The sequence below is a fragment of the Alligator sinensis genome, unplaced genomic scaffold (genome assembly GCF_000455745.1).
Source record: "Alligator sinensis unplaced genomic scaffold, ASM45574v1 scaffold243_1, whole genome shotgun sequence".
NCBI lineage: Eukaryota > Metazoa > Chordata > Crocodylia > Alligatoridae > Alligator > Alligator sinensis.
This window is the reverse complement of record NW_005841841.1, coordinates 2,726,234-2,750,313: the sequence shown is the minus strand read 5'-3', so window position 1 is coordinate 2,750,313 and position 24,080 is coordinate 2,726,234. Positions and strand designations below refer to the sequence as shown.

Here is a 24,080-nt window from a genome sequence, read left to right as displayed (position 1 = left end):
CCCAGAGAGACTCTTAAGAGAAGCCTTCCTCATTGCCTGGACATCCAGGAAGTTATTGCTGAGCTAGGGATTCCTGGGGAGATCACTTGCTCCAAGTCATGCAAGGACTTGGCTGAGTTCCCCAACCTAAGAGATCAGCACTGATCATCATGCAAGCTGCTACCAGGTCTAGCAAGGGCAGATCCTTGGACGGACAACAGGGTGAATATTCCCATGAAAAAGGAGCTGTCTAGTATCTAGAGGGATTGTCAGGCAATTCATATCCTGAGTCTGATAGCTATATACTGCCTGATCCCTGACACCCTAAAAAGAGCAGCAAGGGACCGCTGTCAAAGGATCATTTGCTATAGACCACCACTGTGCCAAGCAGCTGAACGCACTGATGTGCCAGGGAATTGTTTAAATAAAAGCTCGTATTTTGTCAAATTTCTCCTCTGGCATTGCTATGAAACTCAGGTGAATTCTTACTAGAAGCAATTCCCCCAGATTCAGCAAGTCCAGGGTCAGGTAACAAAGCTCTTCTGATCACTCTTTCTCAATCCAAAGTGTTCCAGGACCAGTGGGGTAGTAGACATCTTATGAAACAGAGCCTTCATGAGCAGATCATGCAGGATAGGGAAGACCTAAATGCCCTGCCCAATTCCCGAGACAGCCATCAGAACTGTGAAGCCCCAAGTTGAGGATGACATATTAACCTGCATGGTTTGTTCCCACTTGCAAAACACAGCTACTGCCAACATCAGGGGAACAGGTTTGCTTGAGTTCTGGAAAGCCTAAGAAAAGCTGAGTGAGTATTCGTGGACCAGAAGAACTGAGCTCTCCTGCTTTATTTAAGTCCTGTGTAGAAGAGACCTCTCTGGCTGATACTGGAAAAGAATACCCTATTCCTGGTGAACTGAGATTAAAATAAAAAGAAAGGGGGGCAAGGATTTGAGCATAAATGCCAGTAGGGAGGGAAGTAGTAGATGCAGCAAAATAAATGGCAAAATCTTGAGTGTCCCTTCCTAATGAATGACTGGGTCTATTTTAGTTGGAGATTAGGTGCTATTAAGGGGCTTTTCCCAAGAAAACCAAGAGTTCTACACTGCCAAAGAAAGGGTGGCTCTGGAAACAGTATCTGAACCTATAGACGCACATTTCTTTGAGCCAAAGTACTAGAGAAAGGAGGCAATATCACAGGAGGCACTGCAGAGGAGAGCTGCCATCTTTGGACTGTTTGGGAACAAGAACAAAAACAATCCACCACAAAGAATATCTGAGTCAGTGGGCTCAGGACAGGCAATCCATTTCCCTTCACTCTCCAAAAAACTGAAGAGGTGTCCTCAGAAAAGGAGGTTGGCTTGGGTTTTGGAGGTGAAAGGGAATGAAGGAAATATTCTTGTATAGTCTTTAATCTACAAATCCTGCAAGAACAAAAAGGAGACCTTCAGCGACTCTGGTTATAGGGACATGATGGGGCAGGGGAAATGTGGAATGGAGGATCTGCAACCAGAACAGCCTCATAGTTTGTGTTTGCAGGAAGCCAGACAGATAGAGAGCATGAAGCAGGTTCAGGATCCAGTGAGGATCGTATCTGTACCTAGGACTGTGTGTGCAGAAGTACTCCCCCTCCCAAGTGCTACTGAGGTATCTGATCACTTGGGATTTGAGAGCTAAAGCAGGGCTGGGAGGGAAGACCTCTTAGATGAAGGGTAAACGGTGGTAACAGGAGGTCAGCAAAGCATGGAAAGAATAACAGTGCCTGACCCCCTTCCTAGAGGAGAGTGAAAACAGCTGGAGCTGATCACTGTGAAGGTAAGGAAGATGCCATGCAGCCCATATGGTCTTCCATCACTGACTTAACTGACAAGCTGGTGGCTGGCATGGTGAGGTAAAAAGAAGAAGAAAATAAGCCGTACATGAGGGTAAATGAGGGAAAAGATGTCCCATACCCCCAGAACAAAGTTACAGAAACTAAGGTTGTATGGAAGCAAAAGAGGAGATTGCCAAAGTGTATGGAGCAGAGCTCAGAAACAGGAGCAGTGGGTGAAGGGGGTAGGGGTAGAATCTGCCATTACAAAGAGGAGAGGGTACAGGAGGGATGGCGAGGAATCTGTTATTAGCCATAGTGCTCCCCGCTCTAAGAGCAAAACTGAAAGGTGGAGAGAGAAAGAAGAAAAAGTGGAAAATTTCCTGAGGGGCATATATATGTGCCCACAGAGAAATGACAGGGCAGAACATTGGGCCTGCCTGTTAGAAAAACAGACAGGCAGACTCCACCAACAAGGAGAACCCTCCTGGCTGCTCCTAAGCCTTAGAAAAGGCAGAAAAGTTCAGTAGTTCTAAGACAGATGGAGCAGTGGGCTCCCAGGATAGAGAACCAGATTTGTTGTTCTGCTCAGAAAGTTGTTTTTTAAACTACACCCTGAGGCACTAATAAGTTTAGCTGTACAAGTGGTAAGAACTCTTATATGGACTAACAAACTGTCATTTTATTCTAAGTTATCAGAACACCAAAACACCTCTGCAGACACAAAACTTCAGTGTTTGTATATCTATTACAGGATGGTACATTATTTAAACCACAATAAAATTGAAAAGAAAAAAGAAAAAAAAAACACAACACACAAAAACCCCACAAAAATACACACAAACACACACACACCAACACGCTCCCTTGTCTGCCAGATTTCAGCTACAATGACTTTTTATACTGGAGCTGTCAGTCCTTATATATATACTTATATATATATATACATACATACATATATATGGACTTCTGTAAAAACTGTTGACAATTCCTTAACATTGGTGGCAGCATGCGTCACTATAAATGCTAAGTTAGTTGGTTTCCCTAATAGTCTCTGCATACCTTGTTCATTGTCACTTGTTTTGAGGGACTCTTCAGACCAACTTCTATTGCTTTTGACCTCTGACCTTTTCTTGGTGTGCCTTTCTTCTGTGCAGTCTTTGACCTTTGCAGTGGCCTCTGGCTGAACAGCCTCAGCTAAATCTTTCCTGCTTTGCCGGCCCAACTTGCCGGACGGGGATCTCTCTGGTGACACCTGCTGCTCCCATAGTTCCCTAAGATGCTGCAGGTGACGCTGCTTTTTGGGATGGAGCCCTGTTAATTCAATGCACACCTTCAGGTTGGTCACCTCATTACAATTGGGCTCTTCTAAGTGGTTAGAGGAATTGTTTGTCATTTCCCTCTCAGGCCAGTCATCTAATGGAAAAATAACTAAAAATTAATCAAAAAGCCCCCTCAACTTAAAACAAAAGCTACATTTCACTTTTGGGGCATATAGTCTCAGCTTTACCACCACACTATGCATTGTAAAGGTTTCTTATTAAGGGTTACATGCACTATAGTAACTTGCATTGCTATGTCTACAGTGTCCCATGACTAGTGCTTTATCCTTACATACCAAGATATTATTTTTAAGTGAAATGACAGTGCTCACATTGGTAACCATCAAGTTCATAAATGGAAACACTAATTAAGTCCTAGGGATGCTCCTTTCACAAGGCATTCCTTAAGAGAAACCAAAGCAAGCTGTCTACCTTTGGAGTTCTTTCTCTTTTTTGCCTTTGATACAGCTTCATCTTGCAGTTCATCCACAAAGTTTTCACCTGGGCTGCCATCATCCTGCACTTTCTCACCAGAGTGTCTACGCTTTCTCTCCAGACGTGGACATGCATGCTGACTGATATTTTCTGGTAATGGATCTTCTGCCTTTTCATATACGGAATGTCTCTCCAAATAACATTTCTCAATTTGAGAATCTTTTTCCTCTGAAGTTTCAAGAAAATGACCTTGGTTGTTTACATCACTATTAAAATCACCTAAAAACAAAATAAATAAATATAGTTTAACGAATGCAGAAATCTATTGTGAACTAACATCTCCAAGAGCAGTGTCAACCTCTTATCACTTTATCATGATTGCGGTTTCTAAAACATATAGATAAAAAATTAATTTAGATTAACATTTTACATTAACTTTGCTAGAATCAACCCTAAAACAGTTATTCCATAAGTTAAGCACGAAACCAACATAGTGTTCAAATTTTCGGCATTCAAATTTTTAGCCAGCTTCTGAGCAGACACTTCACCATACAGATATCCAAAAAACCACCACAATATGCTTATGTTTTATTTACAAGAGACAGACAGACAGACACCTTTAGGTATGAAAAGCCATTCTTTTTGAAAAGCAACCTTGACGTTTGATAAGTAGTAATTCAAGCTTCCTCTCTGCAGTGACTTTTTATAAAAATTAGTTTCTGCTGCTCTGATAATGTACAAGTCTTTCACTGACTTAGCATGGCAAACTGCCGAGTCTGATGACAAGAGTTCAATCCTGTTACTACATGTCATTGGACATATGATTGGGGAACACAAACAAATACAAGTTCTAGCAGTCGTGCCAGTAGGAAAAATGCTCAGAATAACAGTGTAATTATAAAAAATTACCTGAATTTAAGGTTGCAGGCAGCCTTTGCACTTGAAGTACTCTGAGAGTCACTGTATGCCAAGCTACCGCTTACCTCAAGACTCTAGCTCCCCTTACCTGTGAAGTTTTCTGGCTATAGTGGCCACATAAATCTTTAGGAAATGCTAACTTGGGGAATAAAGGCCAAAGAAAAATACCTGTGCTGCCACCCCCTTGTCCCACAATGCCCCCAGTTCAAAGAGCATGCATTTCACTTTAAAAATATGCTTGAATTCAGTGACACACAAGTCATGTTTTGAATAGGGATAATTTCCAGAACTGGAGCCTAAATGATAACAAAAAACAGTCTTGTACAACTTACAGTATGCTGTGCACAAGCATAGCATTGTCAATCAACTTCCTTTTAAAATTCGTCTATAAATATAACTTATTTTCCCCATATTTCTTATCCTTCCTAACTCCACTTTTTTTGGCCTTCCCAGTACTGTTAGGCAAATTCCTCTTTTTATTTTGCCCTCACCTCCCAACATTTCATATCCCTTTGTCTTTATCATGCATTGCCTTCTTTTCCTGCTCCATCTCTGTTATGTCTCTCCCAGCTCTCTATCTCAATTGCTCTCACACGCATATAAATACATGCATTTTCTACATATTGTAGCAGTTCCCTCCCTTCCCCAACCCTGTCCACCCCCATATGACCCCTTCCTTACACTTACTGCTGTCCTACTTATTCCTTTACATCAGGGTCAAACTCATCTGGCCCTGAGCTCTGAACAAATGCAAAACCATCCCTGTGGGCCAAAACAGGCCCACAGACCTACCCCTTCCAGTCTGGGACCCAGCGGAAAGAGGTCCAGCATCCTGGGCACTTGGCTGCGGCTGTGGGAACAAGCCTCAGCATCAGGCTTCTTCCTGTGGTACTGCTGGGGCTCCAGCATCCTGGTTCTTGCCCAGGTGGTTGTCATCAACGCTACAAGCTGGCTGACTTGACCCACACACCATGTTTGACACCCCTGCTTTACACCATCCCATCTTGAAATGTGAACCAGACCCCTCAACATCCAAGAACTAAATGAAGTGGCCCCACAATCCTTCTACAGTTTCCAAAGAAGCAGCAGCATCATGCTAAACCAACCAAGAAGGCAGGCAGTGAGCAAAGCTGGCTCTTTAACTACTCCATGAGCTGGCACTGTCTTCACTACATACTCCTGAATGTATGCTATCATTTTAAAAAAGCACTAGGCCTAATGGCTGCAAAGAAATTGTTCAAAATGCAAGACCAGATATAAACCATGGCAGTGATATCTGCCTGAGTCTGTAGACAGCAGGAACTACACAGCATTTTGGCATGCTATTTAAGTAGATGCTGACTCCAGAGCCTAATGTAGGCATTTACACTATTTACTCCTTCACTCCTGTTCAAAGCATTCAGAGGACAATCCAATAAAGAAACAACAAAAATGTTGTTACAGACTGCACATCATATTGGTGTCCCGAAGGGGCAGAGCTTGGAACAGTGTCACTGCTTACTTTCCACTTGGGTAAAAATGGGTGGGGATGGGGAAGCTGGTTTCCGTACCAGACTGCTATCTCTGGACTCCACTTAAGGGATTTATTCTTCATAGCCTGTAGTTCAACAGCTCTCAAATTTTTTTTTGGGGGGGGGAAGGGAGCAACAGACGACTGTTAAGTCTCAACATTTCTCATAGGCCACCAGGCACCATAACCATAAAGCTTTCAATTGGGCAGGAGGTTCCAGTGTGGTTGTCAGATAATTTATCATAGTCTTGAAGACCACAACACAGACCACAATTTGGGTATCACTGCTCTAGTGAATAGGTGCCTGATAAAAGTTACGGCCCCCACTGCTCAAGTAGCCTAACTAATGGAAGACCTGATTCCTCGTGTCCTAACCCAGAGCTTTCCAAATGTCAGCAAGTACGTCCCTCCTCAGCATTCATCTAGGTTCTTTCTACACAGTGAATGGCTTCAGAACTTCCTGCAACTGCTTATAGTTTTTTCCAGGTTGCATCAAAGCTAAACTTTTCCAATGCTTGTCAGTTCTCCTGCTTTCCCAAAGCTTTCCATTACTAGCAGTGACAACTAAATAGCCTCTGGTTACTCATTGCTTCACTGGAAAAGCTTTAAGCAGCAGCAAAGGCACTGGAGCAGCTTACAGATTCCAAAAGACAACACAGCATCATTTGACATAGTTTGCAAGGTTGCCCGCACAGTCAATTAAAAAAGAAAGGAAAAAAGATAGATGCTAAAGGCACGTGCCCAAGAAAGCTTTGGCCAATTGAATCTAGGCCAATTGAATGTTCAGGCCCTGATCATAAGTGTGAGTGACCATCTGTCTGTCTGGTTGGCATTTTACCCACTCATTTTTTAAACTGTAAACTGTAACTGTGTGGTGCAATTCACCTAGTATACCAGCGGTTCTCAACCATGGTGCCTTGAGAGCCTTTCAAGGCTGGCATAGGGTATAGCACAGTGTTGTCACTGTTAGGCATGCAATATGACTTATGTGATCAACCTAGAGATTTCAAATAGGAATCCATAGCATTAAAACCATTCTAACCTGTTGTGGGCTTTCTGAATCCTTTGCAACAAAAGAAAGGCTCTATTATTTTTCTGTAGTCAAAAAGTAAGTGAAAATTAAGAGCTGTCATTTTCCAACAGGTCCTTAAGTCTAAAACGGGGTTCCTTGAGTCTAAAAAGGTTGAAAACCACTGTAGTATACAAACACCAACATATCTCTATAAAAAGGAAAGACTGAAATAATAAAGCAGATCCCTTGGTTTATTGTACAATCTGTCCTGATAAGTGGCCAAAATCAGAATGCATTTGTGAACAATGGACACACATACATTTTGTGTAAACTCAGCCAGAATATTTCCCCTATAAGCGGCAACAGTGTTTGTATAATCACCCCAATACAATAATCCATTTTCTTCTGCACAACTTAAAAGAAGCCAAACCAGCAGTGTTAAAGATATAAAAACTTCAAAAATGTCTGCACTAGATTTTAATTTATGTTTTTATTGAGACATGCACATTCTCTTTCATAAAAAAAAACAACACACGATAGCTCTGTGTCTAATTCCCTTAACACATCAGGTAAGAAAGCACTTCACCACATTTCTAGTGCTTAAATTCTTTAGGTTTTTGACCATACCAGAAGTTATGTACTGCGTTTCAGCCTGAAAGCCACTGTGTTGAGACAGTCTCCCTGTTCAGGAATGAGAAAAGGCAGGCAACATCCCAATTATCTCCCAAAGACTCTTGTTAGGACCAGAAAGAGGCACTAGTCCTTGCATGGGCAGATCCAGGATTTTGTAAATGGGAGTGTGGGATCAGTGACCAGCACTGCAAGGGTGACTGAACCTCCACTCCCAGCTCCCCCACCACCACTGGACAGGGTGACTGCACTGTGGGACCTTTTTTTCCCCTAAAGTCCCCAAATCAGGAAAGACTCTCCCCTGCCTCCACTCCCAACACCCTTTTCCTTCCCCTTTGCTCAGCAGCCCCTCCTCACTCTTCCATTTTCCCCCTCTCTCACCTGCTACCACTGCCCCCAGTTGTCCCAGGAGAGAGAGAGAGAGTACCAGGAGAGCTCTAGAGCCACTCCTACCCTGACTCCAGCCACAGCTGAACTCAGACGGGGACAGTGACAGCAGCAGTGGCAGCAGGTGGGTCTTCCCACAGCAGGTGGGTCTTCCCACAGCAGCAGTGGCAGCAAACAGGTTTGGGCAGGGTGGGAGAACCTGTTTGCTGCCACTGCTGCTGCTGTCCCTAACAGAGCCCAGCTCCCCATGCACTTGGCTGGAGTGGGGCAGGAGCAGCTCCCCCCAGCCGCTGGTGAGAGTAGGAAGGATAGGGGAGGGGACATGCCACTGAGCAGGAGGAAAAGAAAGAAGGGAGAATTCTTACCCGTTTAAAGGACTTTAAAAAATTCCCCAGCTCCCACAGCACCATCTCTGGATCTGCCCCTGAGTCCTTGTTGTAAGTATCCAGAGACAACACTGGGGGTGGTAGAAAAGAGTTACCTCCACCCCTCCCGTTACAAATGAACCAAAATGACTTTGAATTAACTCCCTCATTTATTTTTTGTTTTGCAGCCGGATCTGCCTGAGAAACAGTGTCCTGTGATGCCTTGTAAAAGTCAAGCATAAAAGGCACTTGCTTTAGTGTCATTATCAGTTCTTCATTCCACATTGTTTTTCTAGAGAGAGGAGCAAATCAACTATCAATGCCAGTTCAGAAGTCAGGGGTTAACTGCCAGCACAAGTAGTGCCACTCACTTCTGTCGTCTCTGAGACTTGTCTACCTCTGCCATCTCAAAAGCAGCAAACCAGTCACATTCTCATTTGGGTCTCTCAGAATGTTAACAGTGAACATCCTACTGCTGGCAAGCTAAAAAAAAGCTATCCTGTACCAAGTAGCTGTACCAAGCTACTTAGACTCATTAGATGCATTCTGTATATAACATCTATGACACCATCATCCTATGCCTATGTTACAACAAAGAGGGAGAGGAAATACTCAGACAGAAGTGTAAATATTTTGGGAAACATCCTGACTCTAGCCTGTTTGCAAACTCCTCAAAATACACTTCTCAATAATGTTACCACTGATTTCTAAAAAAGAATGAAGATTTGTTCCTTGGCAAAGTTCTACCAGTGCCTACAAGAATAAGAAATCCCCAGGACAAACTAGAAACAGAAGTGTGAATTGTCAAGCAGCCCGTGCATTGTCACCATGTTTAGCATGCACTTTACATCACACGATCATTATGATAGCTAACTGTGTCAAATGCTCATGTTTTATTTCTCCTCAGCACAACTGCAGTAGCTTCTCAGAACACAAACTTCCACAAACTCTCTTGCTGTTTCAGTACTACATTCTATTCTGTCCTCAAACTGCTTGGAAGCAACCTGTGCCAGACAAAGGTTTCCCTAAGCCTTAAGGTCAGATACAGAAGTCAACCTGAAACACCAAACACTGCAAAAGCCATCTCTCCCTTTTCCTGAAACCCGTTGCTAAACTCAGTCTAAACTCAGGTTTCTAATTCATGCTTATCCAGCAACCAAAACTACCTCTCACTATCCTGTAAAACTGGGAACTGTTAAAAAAATGGACATGAACTTCCTTTCACAAAGTGTTTCTCCTTGAAGCAATGCCTCCAATGCACTGGTCACTTTGAAAGACAGATAAGTGATCATTTCTTCATTACTCTATCTCTCTTGCATTGCCAACACAAACATTATCAGACAATCTTTCGCAGTCAGGGTGAACAGGAAATGCATAGTATAGTTTTTAAACTGCAGCTCTCTCCCTAGCTAAAGTGGCAGCTAGAACCAGCTTTTCCTCTTCCCTTCAGCAACCTCTCCTTGCAGTCAATTATGCAAGATGCCATTTAGCCTCCTCATATTAATGACTATCTGAACACTAAAACTAGTATTCATCATCAAAATCACAACAAGAATAGTACAATTTACCCAAGCCTCTTGTTAAAGCAGACTTCTGGCTATCCCATGAGGATTTCAGGGAATATAAACAGTTTTATTTTCTTCTCTTGATGTTTTTGCCAGGAGATTTCCGAATGTTCCATCTGCTTAAGTCCACAATATTTAAAATAATAAAGGTTTTTTTTAATTTTTTTTCTTTGCACCGCTACGTGTCATAGCAAGGTAACAACAGGCCAAGCCAAAAGGACAACAGAATGTTGACCATTTTGATCTTTCATTACTCAGCATGCACACAAGCAAAAATCTGGAGAATTACCATGCTGTGTGCTGAAGGATATAGACACCTTGGAAAGAGACTGCAGATCAATTTTCACATCTGAATTTTACCATCCTAGCAAATATAAGCAGTTTACTTCCAACCAGAGAATTACCGTAACCTCTTCTTCACATCCTAATGTCCCAAGATCAAGTGCTTTTAGCTCAGTTTTTTTCTGAATTAAGGATTAAAACATCAGTATCTCTCTACTGTTAAATTAGATAAACTGGTAATTATGCTCTTCTATCAAGATATTAAGCTTGTAGAATTTATTTAATCTTACACACTTTAGCACGATTTCAGCAGTGCTACAAAAGCAGCGGCTATTTACCAACATACTACCATCACATGACCTACATTGATGTGTCTCTCCATGCCAATTGCTTAAATCACTTGATCTCTGAACAATCCTATGACTCATGACATATACATCCCATAATTTATCAGGTTTGTGCTATGGAAATGCTGCACAGAAGCATTGCCACAGCAACATTTACAAGTCACCTTAGCAACAAAGCAGCTTCGCAGCTGTGCTCATAATGCCCAGTGATTCCTAAACAAGATGGAAGAGCATTAAGGTACTTTTACTTTATCCTTGCTAGCCAAATAGTCCGGCTATCTCTGTTTAATCATCATGTTCAAAACTTTCTGCAGAAAAGCACAAAGAGCATCAGAAACCCATAAGCCATTAGAGTAACTTCCCAGCAACTGTCTACATTCTAAACATTAAAGAAAAGTTTCAGCACTGTGAACACTTTGTTAGATCATTTCAGGGTATTTTGGGAGGGAAAGGATTTACACATGTACCACCTGACTCAGAAGATGATAAATACCCCAGACAAGCCAGAAACAAAACATTTGGACTGTCAGATGGCCATACCGATGCCTGTCTTTCCCACTCTGCCATTTTTCTTTCATTGCAACTGTAGGAAGCAAGCTTTAGGAAGTGGAGTCTGACACCAGCACCAGATCCTACTACCCAACCCTGCAGTGTGTCCCACTATGTACCTGCACACTGACCCACTGACATGAGTACAGCTCTACAAAGCCTTACCCTGTGTGTCACATACTGCAGGTTTAGGCTTTCTGTTAGGCTTGTCTTCTTCAGATTCACGTTAGCCAAGAAAAGGTTCACAGAAGGGTTCAGAATTAACAATTTACCTACAAGCTGCTCATTAATTAATTTGGCTCAGAAAATTTCCTGTTTGTAACTATATTGTTGCAACTGCATCCTTGTTGCTGTAATTTCACCTAAAAGTTTATGAATATTCTATAACACAAAACAGAACATCTTTTCAACATCAAGATCTAGCACTGGAAGAGGGTATGAACTATGGCTGTTTGATGTTTTATTTGATTTTAAAGCTTTCAGCATGGGAAGTTTGAAATTGGTGAAGACAATAATGGCAGTATATAGAACTTCTTCTGTGATTACTAGATACAGCTCTCACCAGTGATAAAAAGCAGAGAACAGTAGGCAGAGTTTATCACCTCTACGTCAGTTATTTGGGAAGGGCGGTTTTGTCAGGGCTTCCAGCAGATCAAGGCACACCAGAGTGCCAATACCACCATACTAGAGGCATTCAAAAAGTGTGAAACTCAAGCTTCCTGATTTATCAGCTGCTATCCCAAGGAACAAGAAGTGAAATGTGGTGGTAGAAAGTTCTACTGAGAACTGAGTCCATACTTGCAAGAGCAGATGCAGTAAAGCCTGCCTGCCTAGGGGAAAGAGGCACTCCCTTAACTATAAAAGAGCCACATTTTTTAAAGTTTATAGATTTAGTAATTTTAGCAAAACCATAAAATATTCTAATAACTGCTGGCTAATTAATGGACCACAAAAATGTATTGACAGAGGATCACAACACTCTGCCCACTCCCAACAATTCTTTATTAGTTCATCCAATGGAGTCTCAAGAGCCAGAGCACTACTAAAATTATTAATTCAATGAAACAACAAATTGTAGGGCATAACAATTTTTCATTTTTTGCCATTTTAAAAGACTTTGTCCCTAGCGATTTGAAGATCATTCCTCCTACGCTAGATAAGCATCTGATGAATACCCATGTCTCTCCTTCCCTCACTCTCTGGACTACTGACTGTTGCCTGAAATCACCTCTCCCTCACACACACTCAACTCTGGTTCTACATACAGCTCACACTGGCTCCGGTCCTACTCCCTTGAGCACGTAGGTTACCTACCCTTCCTACATGAGCAGCAGCTAGGTGGCAGGACCCAGCTGCTGCTGCTCTTTAAACTTTACAACACATTGAGGTTTCAGCACATGTTCAGACTTTAATAGAAGGCATCATAAGCACGCCACTCACTGCCAGGTGCAGGTTGAATTGGGAGCTCAAGAAACCTGTAGCAACAGCTCCCAACACAACGGTTAACATGCTTATCACCAGACAGTAGGACACCACAGAATGAAAACGCCTGTGCCCCCCGACCCCTGGAGATCTGAGGGCTGAGTTTGCGAAAGCTGAGCTTGTACGCCATTTTTACACTTTACCACGTTGAACAAATAAACATTCACTTGTTACTTTGCCAAGCTAATTTTTGTTCACATGTGCTACTTTAGCAAGAGTAATACCACACTAACTTGATTTCAGTGAGTAACTGAGCAAGTACAATTGAGCATCACACACACACTGCCCGAAACAGACTAGTACAATAACTCACAGGTACTAAATTCCTCAAATTAAATTTTCCCTTTCATACTTATGAGTTTCCAACTAGGGAGGGGGCACACTGACACAGAAAGTTATACACACACATACTGTATGACAACCATTATTCTACAAATGAATTTTCTCTTATACTGCAACTTTCTGAGCATAGTTTTTTTTTTCTAGGATAGTAAGAAAAGGGACAAATTAAATACTTAATTTGTTGCACAGCGAAGAGCTTGGAGACTCACCCTGCCCTACCTTCAGCTTTAGAGACTGATGAAAGTTTGAAGCCTTGCCACAAGCTCAAAGAGATTTTGCATATATACATTAAAAAATTATTATGATTTGTCAAAACAGTGCTTTGTACTTTTGTGGGACACACAGTGATGTATTCTGCCACTTCCTGGGAGGTCTTCAATCCTCAGCCCTGAAAAACCAACCAATTATACCAGCACAACCTACATTTTCACAGCAAGAACTTTTGGTGATCTGATACTTACTCATCCTGCCACAGCAGAAACTGCAGGCGATGAGACAGATACACACTTCAAAACCTTGCAGCCACAGCTTTCCTAGATAAGCAGACTTGGTAGGTTATCCATTTGACCTCCTCTACCGTCTGCTTGTGACTACTGCCACATATTGCCTGAAAGTTCTGTTATTGGAACTTCATTGCGGCAACAGTTTTTAAACAGAACTCAACAAGAAAACAATGGAAAGTTTCACTTTAAAAATGATGGTATAATCCAACTTAGGGTCTTTTGATTTTAACTAATAAGAAACAACTCCATCTCTCATAATAATAATAATAAGAAGAATTGCTCCAAGGTCAAGAACTGTTGTGACCACCACCTATTTTTCCAAAAGCTACATCAGTAGCAGACATCAGTAGCAGGTATAGGGTGCAACTTTCAAACAGCCACTCCCAGGCTAGAGAAAAATATGCACAGAGAACAGCAGATGTCAGAACTCTGTATATACAATGTGACTTTGGTTTACTGTTGTGTAAATTTGTATTAGCTACTGTTGTCACTATTAATCTATTTACAACATTCTGCAGCAAATATAAAAATTATACTACTTTCCATGTGTAACGGAGTTTTAGTACGAACTGCTGCGGTATACAAACACACACTTCAAAAAGCCATCTAAATTTGCTTACATCTATCATTGTCATTTTGGTCAGCAATGGCATCTTCCAGAGTGACAGACTTTGGCTTCTTTTCATTATTTCCTTTCAAGTTTTCCCAGTCTGCCTGGCTGTATCTGCAGACCTCTGAGTCTTTGGTTGCTGTTTGGCCTTCTCTCTCTTTCATCTCCAACTCTGAGAAGCGCATCATTGCACGCTAGAAAGAGAATTGATATGAAAAAAAAGTTGCACAATAAAAGCTGCTTCATTTACCTTACCTTATATGAAAGTATTTCCAAAGAAAAAAAAAATCTGCTCAAAACCATGGTTTGAGATAAAGATCTAATATAAAACTTTAAAATGCCTGGGGCTGTATAACAGTATAAAAACTTCTAGCATCTATATGCAAATAACCACACAATTCTTTCATATATATATATATATATATATATATATATAGTGTATAAACAAAAACATTCCATTTTGGAGGCATAAGAGACAAAACAAAAATGAAAAGACAAAAACTGCACAATGAATAAAGACGACTATGGCCCACAAACTTCCCTTTGTGTATTTGGAAATGAAATTTAACTCAAAGGTTTATGTAAGATTCTAGTAATAAAAATTTGAAGAACTGACCTCACAGTAAGCAGCAGGTAGACATAAAATACTGTCCTCTTGTAATCCTTCCATCTATGTAATTAAAATGGGCACTCAATGGATCATTTAGATAATTTCATCCATTTTTATAAGCATAAACCAATTCTTTTCTTAACAATGCAAAGCAATTTGGCTTAACTCATCTGTTCATTAAAAGTAAAATACTTAAGGAAATTCCTATACAGTAATTGTCATTGCTCACAACATCAGATCAATACCACTTCTATTCCTTTACCACATACTTGTTTGGTGAAAAAGTTGCACAAAACCCACCAACACATGGCTGCTACTCTTCTCCATCAAATGCCTTGCATGGCTTACTAATCAGAACTTCTGGATACACGTTGCTATCTTATAGTACAGGCCAACTGAGAAACTATAGTAACCACTAGTTTAACATATCATGCATTCCTCAACTCCCCTTCATAGCATAAGTATTAAATATTCTGACATTAATAGCATTTTATCAGATCTCACTTAAAATATTTCTAACTTACTAGTGAATATATACATCATTCATATCTATTATTACTTATATATATTGGCTTCATATGGTTTAACCAAAATAATTATTGTTACCATTTCTGGCAAGCATATACCTCCAGAGCAAAAAAAAAAGAAAGAAAACCAAACTCTACACACCTTACTCCCCCAGCTTCGTAGTACGTATCAAATTTAACACTTAACTGTGTACTCTATAAACAGAAAAATAAAAACGGCTTCCGGAGTCAAAAATCACTTAGACTCACCTGCAGTGCCCGCTGTTCTCGGCTGAGTTGACTAGAATCAGCATACAGTTCGGTCGTAACACACTTGAATCGATCACCTACATAACCAGCAGAGTTTGCGATTCTTTTTGCCAATTTAGATGGCTTGGGTTTCAAGATTTTGCCATCAGTAGATTCTACATCATCAGTTCCATCTTTGGTATATGTCTGATTAACTTCAATATTCGCCTGCGTATTCCCCATGCCAAATTGTTTTGCATCATCCTGCACTTTGCCAAAAGACATAGGTGGGCCCTCATTCCCCTGGGTAGTCTCCAAGAAAGCAGAGGGAGGCTGAACTGTTAACCTCTCTTTATTTTGGCTTACCGACATATCCTCTTTCCTTAAACCAAACAGTGGTGAACTATGGGCCTGTTTAATATTATAGGTTTCATGGAGATCATTATTCCTTCCAAACTCCTCTCGCATTACAAGAAAATCTCTGTGCTGTGTCGCTTGGTCTACCTTGTGCTTTGCGGGGTCATTAACCTGATTACTGCTTTCAGTAGCAAAGCCAGATTTTGTTAAATTTGTTTCACTTTTAGCATCCTGCTCCTCTCGCAGAAGATCTGAAAAGAGGTGTTTGTCACTTTTGGCAGCATTTTTATTATGACTTGAACTTTGGTGTGATTTCATGTTCTTATCATTAGGTACTTCAAAATGGATCTTGGTGCTAGGCTCCAGGACCTCTGGCAATCGGTTTCTTATAGCCGCGTCCTCATAGCGGAGCCTTTCATGTGATCTAGACCTCCTTTCTGATTTCTCATCCTTATTTATGTCCAGAGCGGAATGCTGTAGCAACATAGGATGTACCATCCCCATCCCCAGTGCATCCTGATAGGTCATAAACTCCCCCCTACCAGTTGGCAGGCTGTATGGAATGCCAGGTTTTGGTGCCAGATGTCCAGGAAAGAGACTGCCATTGGGTAATAAAACTGGATGAGGATACACGGGTCCTTTCCCATGTAAAGATAATGGGCTGATAGCAATGCCCTCTGGTACGGGATACGGGAGATAACTTCTTGGATAGGGCAGTGGCGGCGATCGGAATGCCTCATTCGGTGGTAAAAATATGGAACTCGCTGTAAGGGCAGTCTCATTTGCTTTGAAACTGGTTTCTTGGCCATTGGATTTAGCTGCTTTATTGTTATGCTTTGCAGATGTTGCTATAGGCTGCCCTATATGCTGTATGACAGATGCAGTACTTTCTATAGAGCTCCTATTTGATTTGGCGCAGTCCACATTAGCATTTGGAGCTGGTGAAGCAGATGCCGGCCGACCTCCACTGACAACAGACCCTGAAATGTTATTGACTACAGCTTCCGTGCCTCCCATCCTTGGGCAAGAAGAGCTGCGCTGCTGTGGGATCACCCAGTCCAATGCTTTGTTTTTCAGCTGCACGTTTTTACCTCCTGTATCTTCATTGGGACCTGGACCAGGAACAATCCAGGAAGAGGGTGCAGTGCTAATGATTTCAGGCCTGTAGATAGGACAGCCATTCCCAGAAGGTGAAATAGTTTCTTTCTGAACATCACTTCCAGGTAAAACTAACCCACTTCCAGCCCTGCTGTGAACTAACACCGTCGGTGCCATTTTTTTAATGTGATCAGATTTGGTTGTCTCTGCATCAACAACTTTTGATGACAAGTCCAGTGGTTTGTCGATGACATCTTTGGTAGTAGTCTGTTTTTCTAGGAGCGGAGGTGACCTGCTGTCCTTTCTGTCATGACCTGTTTTCCTTACGTGTGGCGCAGCTGGCTGGGAAATTTCACCAGTGTCATTTGTTTTGGGAAGTTTTCCATTGGGCAGTCTTGAGGGAGGAAATTCATTACTTACATTCATGTATGGCTTTGGGAGCGTCACTGAAGAAGAAGAAGAAGGAGATGTTGTAATTCTGGGAAAGTGTTTGTGAAATTCTGAGTAGGCATCCCCGACTTGCGTTACCAGAGGAACTCTGGATGACTGTCTCGGTGAATGAGACAACAAGAGACCGGGAGGATCTGTTGACATATTGCTAGCTGCCGACTTTGCTGACGGAACTCTGGGCTGTTTGCTGCTCTGAATATGTGGATAGGCATGCGAGTCAACAGGATTTCCAGGACTGACTCCCATCTTCCAAGACAAGCTTTTATCCGGACAGTGTACGAGAGGGGGAATTGCTGGAGATGCTGAAGTGACTGAGAGCCTCAAGGGTGAAGCTAATGACGACGGAATGTGGGGGGTAACGTAGTGAGAAGGCGGCAGGTATAAAAAGCGTTCACCATTTGTACATACAGGTGAGTAAGTCAGATGCTGTGGTAAGCTGTAAGTGGACTGCTGAGGTAGCAATGCCTTGTACATGTTCAACGAATACTTATTTGGCGAGTCAAGAAAAGGATAAATAGCGGGTGTTGCACCCTCCATATAAGGATTTACCCAGGGTAGCCGTAGGTAACTAGCACCATTGACATTAAGAGGACTTTGTTTGTCAGTTGAAGTTCTGTCCAAGCCTAGAGTTTCCCCTGTTGGAACAGAATTTTTTTGTATTCCAGGTGGCGTTTTGTATATAGCACTGAAGCCATTTGGGGCTTTTCCGGGGACAGCTGCATTTTCAACTGCTTCAGAGGGATTGGATTTGAATTGCATCTCTGGATTTCTTTCAGGAGTAAATCCAAGACCAGCTATAGAACTTGTAGCATCCCGTGCTTTTTCTGAGCCAAGTCCACATAAGCTAGAATAGACAATACTACCAGGGACTCTAAGTCCTTCCCGCATAAGTCCAGACCTCTCCATGCTCAGGGCTGCGAGACTGTCAATGCGATGTGCTGTGGTTGCATCCACCTTTATAGAATAAGAAATAGGTTAGTTTTGGAGTTTGCCAAAAACAGCATTATTACTCAAGCAATGAATACATTTTCAAAAAGAGAAACGATCTTAACGCAAACACATTATTGGCTGTTATAATATACATAGGCTAATTAAACTACAGAACATGGGACAGGAAATAATGTGAATACAATACTTCCCATTAGGCTTGGAGGACCCGAGTAGCTGTGCATTGGTATAGTTTAGTAAAACAGAGTTTTAAAATTAATAACTTGATAAATGTGTTGTTCCTTTTACACTTGGAACCTAACTAGGGTCAAGTCTGCCTTTAAATAATTATCTTCTGAAATTTCTGCTGCTCAGCAAACTCCTTCTACAAGACAGATGACAGCAGCTCCATTATCCCAAAGTGCAATCCCTTTTAGGGTTACAAGCCTTCTCAGATACCCAGCAGGCATCACTACAGTACTTGTGGATATTTTTGCAAGTCTGCCTACATGGGAAAATCCCAGGTATGTGGCTACCCATATTCCATACACAAGCTTCAACATATCTTTTTTAACATTCAAAGTTTGTTGACTAAATAATACTGAAACTTTTTTGCCTTTCACTCCTCAGCTCTTCAACAGACAGATAGCTGAAGTTTTGATTTATTTAGCAACTACATTAAATGAATCCTGCCAGAATAGCTAATGTACCACATCACATTATTCATAATGGCTCGGAAGAAAGAACGCTGGTGGTGCAGCAGGATGCATGTCACAAGATGGGGGAGGGGGAAAAGAAGGATGAATAAGATACGAAATATGGCTAAATATGTTTAGGCCACCCTCACTCCCTTAAAAAAAATTATCATCATCATTGTTTTCCACCATCTCTGAACAAAAGCAGCTTGTCTCAACTGCAGTCCCAACTACACTTAAGGTATTGTAACAGTTTATTTAAATGGAATGTGTTATGATCCTTTAAAAAATATATATTTGGGGATGAAACTATTAATTTCTTACCACACTGTGATTCAGGTGATTTTCTTCTCTCAATTCCAGTCTGCTTTTCGGAGCCTCGCCATCATTTACTGGAATTTTCCTATTTAAAAAAAATGTAGCTTACTATTTAAAATAACTTGTAAAGATATTTTAACATAAAATTATATGGCTTCCACATTTCAATTTCCCCATTAGCCGTCCTATATGATATTATCTTTATCCTATAGAAAATGCACAAAACGATGGTCTCAAAGAAAAAAAAAGCAAGCAGCATATGAAAACAGATACAGGGCAAAAAGGTTTTGACATTACAAACGCATTTTAGTACGTTTCAAAGCAGTTTTGCCCAAAGCAAGAAAAATGATTTTTTTAATGATTTTTTTTAAAAGCTTGAGTCTCCATAGTGACAATGAGTCCACATTTACTGTATCATATTCATGTCCTATCTATAAATGCTAGAGAGGAGAAAATTAAAACACACACACACTAATATCATACAAACGTCAGCTGTTCCATGCTAAAGAGGGAACCGCACATCTGCGCCATACCAGTGTTGCAGCACTGGGACTTGTTATCACAGAAAGCACTGATAAAGAATATACCTTAGTGCCAACTTTCAAATCCCAGGGATAAAATCGCTGACATGCAGCAGAAGGAAAGTTTCATCATTACCCAAAAGAGCCAGTTTCAATCATGGCATTTAAAGGGACACCATCAAATTAAAAAAATAAATAAGTGAATAAAACCTCTCTCAATTTTTGCTTGAGATCTTAGATGTTGTTTGCAACAACCGCAAGATCAATAGGGGGGGAGGAAATGTTTTATTCTTTCCTCAGTTTCTTTTATGCCTGACAAATGGTTTCAGTTTCCCTGTATACAGACAATTTTTACTTGCCTCTCACAGGGCTGTCACACAACAGTAGAGAAAGTTTAAGAAAAAATAAAGAAATAAACAGCAAAAGTCCCTAAAAGCGTAAGAACTGGTGGCCAAACTAAGAGGCATCTGTTAAACTTCTGCAGGCAGTTTGCCTGTCTTAAAAGAAACTAGATTTCCTATGGAAGGGACACATCAACTGACTGTATCTGTCCACTTGAAAATTATTTGTTAGGAAGCATAACTACATTTCTTGAATGATTGGCATCAGGCAAGAAAATGTAGGCTGGCTATAAGGAATCCAAGCGGTTGCTAAAAGGCCACTGATCCTATTGTACTGGGCGAACTATTCCTCTTTAAAGGCACAGAGCTCCCACCCCCAGGCACCAGCTCGCCCCCGTTCAGTCAGAAGAGGGTGCGCTTGGATTAATTCTCCTTCATAAATATGAAATAATAAATTAAGTGTAAAAGTGCATTTAAAGGCTGCTTTGGGGAGTAATCTTTTCTAAAGGGCGTCACTGCTTCACTGAACCAGGCTGCCTGTGAAACAGTAAATCACTACCCGGTCTACTGCTGTCACGCACATCTCTTTTTTTTCCCTCTGCCTTTCCCCTAATGCCAGCTGGATCTGGAAGCGACAAGGCAGCCGCTGTCTACTCAGACATCAGGGAAACAAATGAAGTCTGAAACCTCGCCTTGCCCAGTGATGGTGTGGGCTTCACTTGCCCAGGAGCTTATTTACCTGTCTTCATTAATTCCACACATGCGGACCCTCTCATTGCTCATCCAGCTATGAACGTTGCCATACAGGGGGGTTGCAGAAAGCATGACGTCTCCTTAAGATCGCCTCTCTTTTCTCTGGACGGTTTTAGCTTCTGTTTTGAGAAAAGAAAAGAAAAAAAAAGAAAAAGGAGAAAAGGAGAAGAAGAGGAGGAGGAAGAAGAAGTTGAGAAGATTTGTCTGGGAGGAAGTGCAAACATCACAGCGGAGCAGGCGGCCTCCCTCCGGGTCATTAATAATGGATGCCGGATTGGTGCGGGGAGCAAGCTGCCTGCCTGAAACGCGGAAGGAGAGGCCGTACTGCAATAAAGGAGCAAATCGAGGGCGTTTATAGGTCAGGGGAGATGGAGCTGCTCCCCAGCCGCATCCACACCATTAAGCATCCTTCCAGGCTTGCCACCAAAAGTTTCTCCCGTGCATTTAATTGGGACTGGAAACCACTGGCCTGGCACAGACTCTCCCCATCCCCAGCCCTGCCCCCGAAGGGCAGAAGAGCCTCTGCTCGTGTGGGGGGGGGGCCCTCTCCTACCTGCAAAGAATAACAGCAACACACAGAGCTGAGCTGCACGGGAGCAGAAAGCGCTTGGCAGGAACAGCACTGAGCTATGCTGAGAAAGCTTTTGCAGGAGGACTTAAAAGCTGCAGAAAGCATCTGAATAAGAAAGAAAAAAAAAAACCCACCCGAGCCCTCCCTTCCAGCGCCTGCACACGACTGACTCGGGTTTAAAAATAGTAAGCGGGCTGGCGAGCTCCCCACCCCTTGATTTGCTCAAGCACCAAAGCCGGGTGGCTTTTTATTTTTTTTGCATTGGAGGAGCTGCTGCTGCTGCTTGCTGCCTGCCGCTGCGAAGGCTTGCAGTAATTCAATGACGCGGCTCACTCCAGGGAAAGAAATCATTAGCGGGCTCGCTGGAGAAGTATTAGCAGTCCGAGAGGATCGACGCTGCGTGCGGCGGCACAGGCAGGGGAAAGGTAACCGGATTTGCGCGCCCGCCGCCGGGAGGGGGATGCCTCCCTCGCCTCCTCTCGCTGCCCTCCGCCGCCCGCCTCCCCCCGCAGCCGCCTGAGCGGAGCAGCAGCACGAGCTGCGTTTTATTAACAGGATTATCGCGGCGCATGATTTATTCCAGGGCAAGGTTTTTTTTTAATTGCTCTTTGGAGGCGGCTCGTTTCTCTCCGCTGCGCTCCAAGGCTGGGGGCAGACAAGCCTGCTCTACCGATCCCTCCCTGCCCCACAACACAGCCCTGGCCCGAGAAGGCACGATACTCTCGCTTTTTTATTTATTTGTTGAGGGGGGGGCACGTGCACAAACTGGCCGGCCCCGGGCCTCCCGTTGCCCGAAGCAGCCCCGCTTCCCGAGCCAACTCGCTGCCTTTGTTCCGCCGTACACACGTTCGCGGCCATCGCGCAGCCCACGCGCGGCAGGAGAGCCCCATGCTCCCTCCCCACCCCTACCCGCACGCCTGGAAGAACTGCGCCCCCCCCGCCCTCAGCTTGCGGCCTCGAAGCCCACACAACAACAAAAACCAAACCGCGAAGTGGTGCGAGGAAGCGCAGCCCAGGAGGGAGCGCTTTGCCGGGGAAGACGCTTTCTGGACAGATTTACTGGTTTCCAGATGCGCCACTCGTAATGTTTCCAAGCGCGGCGGCGGCGAGAGTGATTGCGGGCTGCGCGGGCGGGAGCCGCCTCCACCGCCGGGACCAGGGGCAGGGCTGGGCTGGGCCCCGGAGAGCCGGGGCTGCCCCACTGAGGGGGGGGCTTGGTTTGCATTGAGGGCATGAAAGGCAGGCGAAGACTGCTGGTTGGAGGAGCCGCGCTAATGCTCCTCGTTTCCTTGCTGGAAGCGTGTCATTAACATCAGCTGCGGGGCCGGAATTAAAGCCTGTCAATCCCCTGACATTTGCAAATGATGACATGCTAAAACGACGGCCGGGGCTCAGAGGCGGCGGCTGGCCGGGGTCTCCCTCCCCCCAGCCCCGGAGAGGTGTACGGGCACCGGCGCCTGCAGAGCCTCCCCCTCCCCCAGCGCCTTCCCGCGGCTTCGGGTTTGGCCCGGCCTGCCCGTCTGGCCGCGCCCGCGGGGCCCCAGCCCAGAGGGGCCCGGCCGTCCCCGCGGGTTTCTCCGCGGCGCCCTGATGAACTTTTTGTGAACTGCTGAAAAGTGGAGGTCTGTTGAACAAACAGCGGCGCCACCGCCAGCCATAATTTCATTGCAACCAGCAGCAGACGTTAACTCTTCCCGCTCCTCTCGCCCCGCTCCACCTCCCCGGACAAGCCGGGCGTGCATGGGCACTTCCCCCCCACATGCACACGCACATTGCACGCACACACGCGCGAAGCAGAGGCCTGCCCTGGTCTCGCAGCCTCGGGCCAGGCCCTCCTGCACGCGCGCGCGCGCACACACACCTGCCCTGGTCAGGCAGTCTCAGGCCAGGCTGTGCCCCTCCTGCACTCACACACTCACACACACGAAGCATAGAAGCCTGCCCTGGTCAGCCTCGTTCGGCGTTGTGCGCCTCCTGTACTCACCCCCACACAGTACGCACACACACAAAGCACACGTATGCACACAAAGGCGCGCGCGCGCCTATAGAATCCTGCTAGCCCATAGAATCCAGCAGCTTCGGTCCACGTTGTGCCCTCCTGCACTCAGACATACACACACATGCACGCACATACTGTGCACACCTAGACAACCCCCCTCCCCCTATAGGAGCCAGCCTTGGCCGGGGAGCCTCGGGCCAGAGCATAGAAGCCTGCCCTGGTCAGCCTCGGTCGGCGTTGTGCCCCTCCTGTACTCACCCATACGCAGTGCGCGCGCACACACACCACAGAAGCCCGCCCTGGGCCGGCAACCCGCGCACACACACACAACCCCCCCCCGGGGCAGAAACCCGGGGCTAGGCTGTCCCCTCCTGCCCTTCCCCGCGCGCCGCTACCACTACCAATATCCCGTTTATATAACGTGCAGGGCCTGCCGGGGGCCAGGGTGAGAAGGGAGGGAGGGAGCGAGAGGCAGGCACGCACCCCGTGCACGCCTCTGCGGCTCCGGGGGAGACCTGCACGCTGGCAGGCTTTCTATCATGATGATGATCATTATTGTTATTCTCATTCCGCGAGGTGAAAGCGCGCGGAGCCGCTGCAGCCCCGGGCTCTGGCAGGCTCGGCAGCGCTGCGTTGC

At 44.1% G+C, this 24,080-nt stretch overlaps 1 protein-coding gene across 10 annotated transcripts in view; it reads right to left on the bottom strand.

The window, feature by feature from the left end:
- BCOR (BCL6 corepressor) overlaps positions 1 to 24,080 on the bottom strand; it is a 54,074-nt gene that overhangs the window by 25,093 nt on the left and 4,901 nt on the right. For 4 of the 10 annotated variants that reach the window (XM_025205109.1, XM_006015649.2, XM_025205132.1 and 1 more), the window contains exons 2-8: positions 20,860 to 20,992; positions 19,265 to 19,343; positions 15,435 to 18,272; positions 14,665 to 14,718; positions 14,059 to 14,242; positions 3,544 to 3,825; positions 2,852 to 3,205 (exon numbers count right to left, since the gene is read on the bottom strand). In XM_025205109.1, the coding sequence (XP_025060894.1) occupies positions 2,852 to 3,205; positions 3,544 to 3,825; positions 14,059 to 14,242; positions 14,665 to 14,718; positions 15,435 to 18,272; positions 19,265 to 19,343; positions 20,860 to 20,945 (3,877 nt within the window). In that variant the 5' untranslated portion in view covers positions 20,946 to 20,992. Of the gene's footprint in view, positions 1 to 2,851; positions 3,206 to 3,543; positions 3,826 to 14,058; positions 14,243 to 14,664; positions 14,719 to 15,434; positions 18,273 to 19,264; positions 19,344 to 20,859; positions 22,379 to 22,504; positions 24,070 to 24,080 lie in introns of those variants that run through there. The other 6 variants (XM_025205128.1, XM_025205134.1, XM_014520613.2 and 3 more) reach the window with 6 other exon arrangements.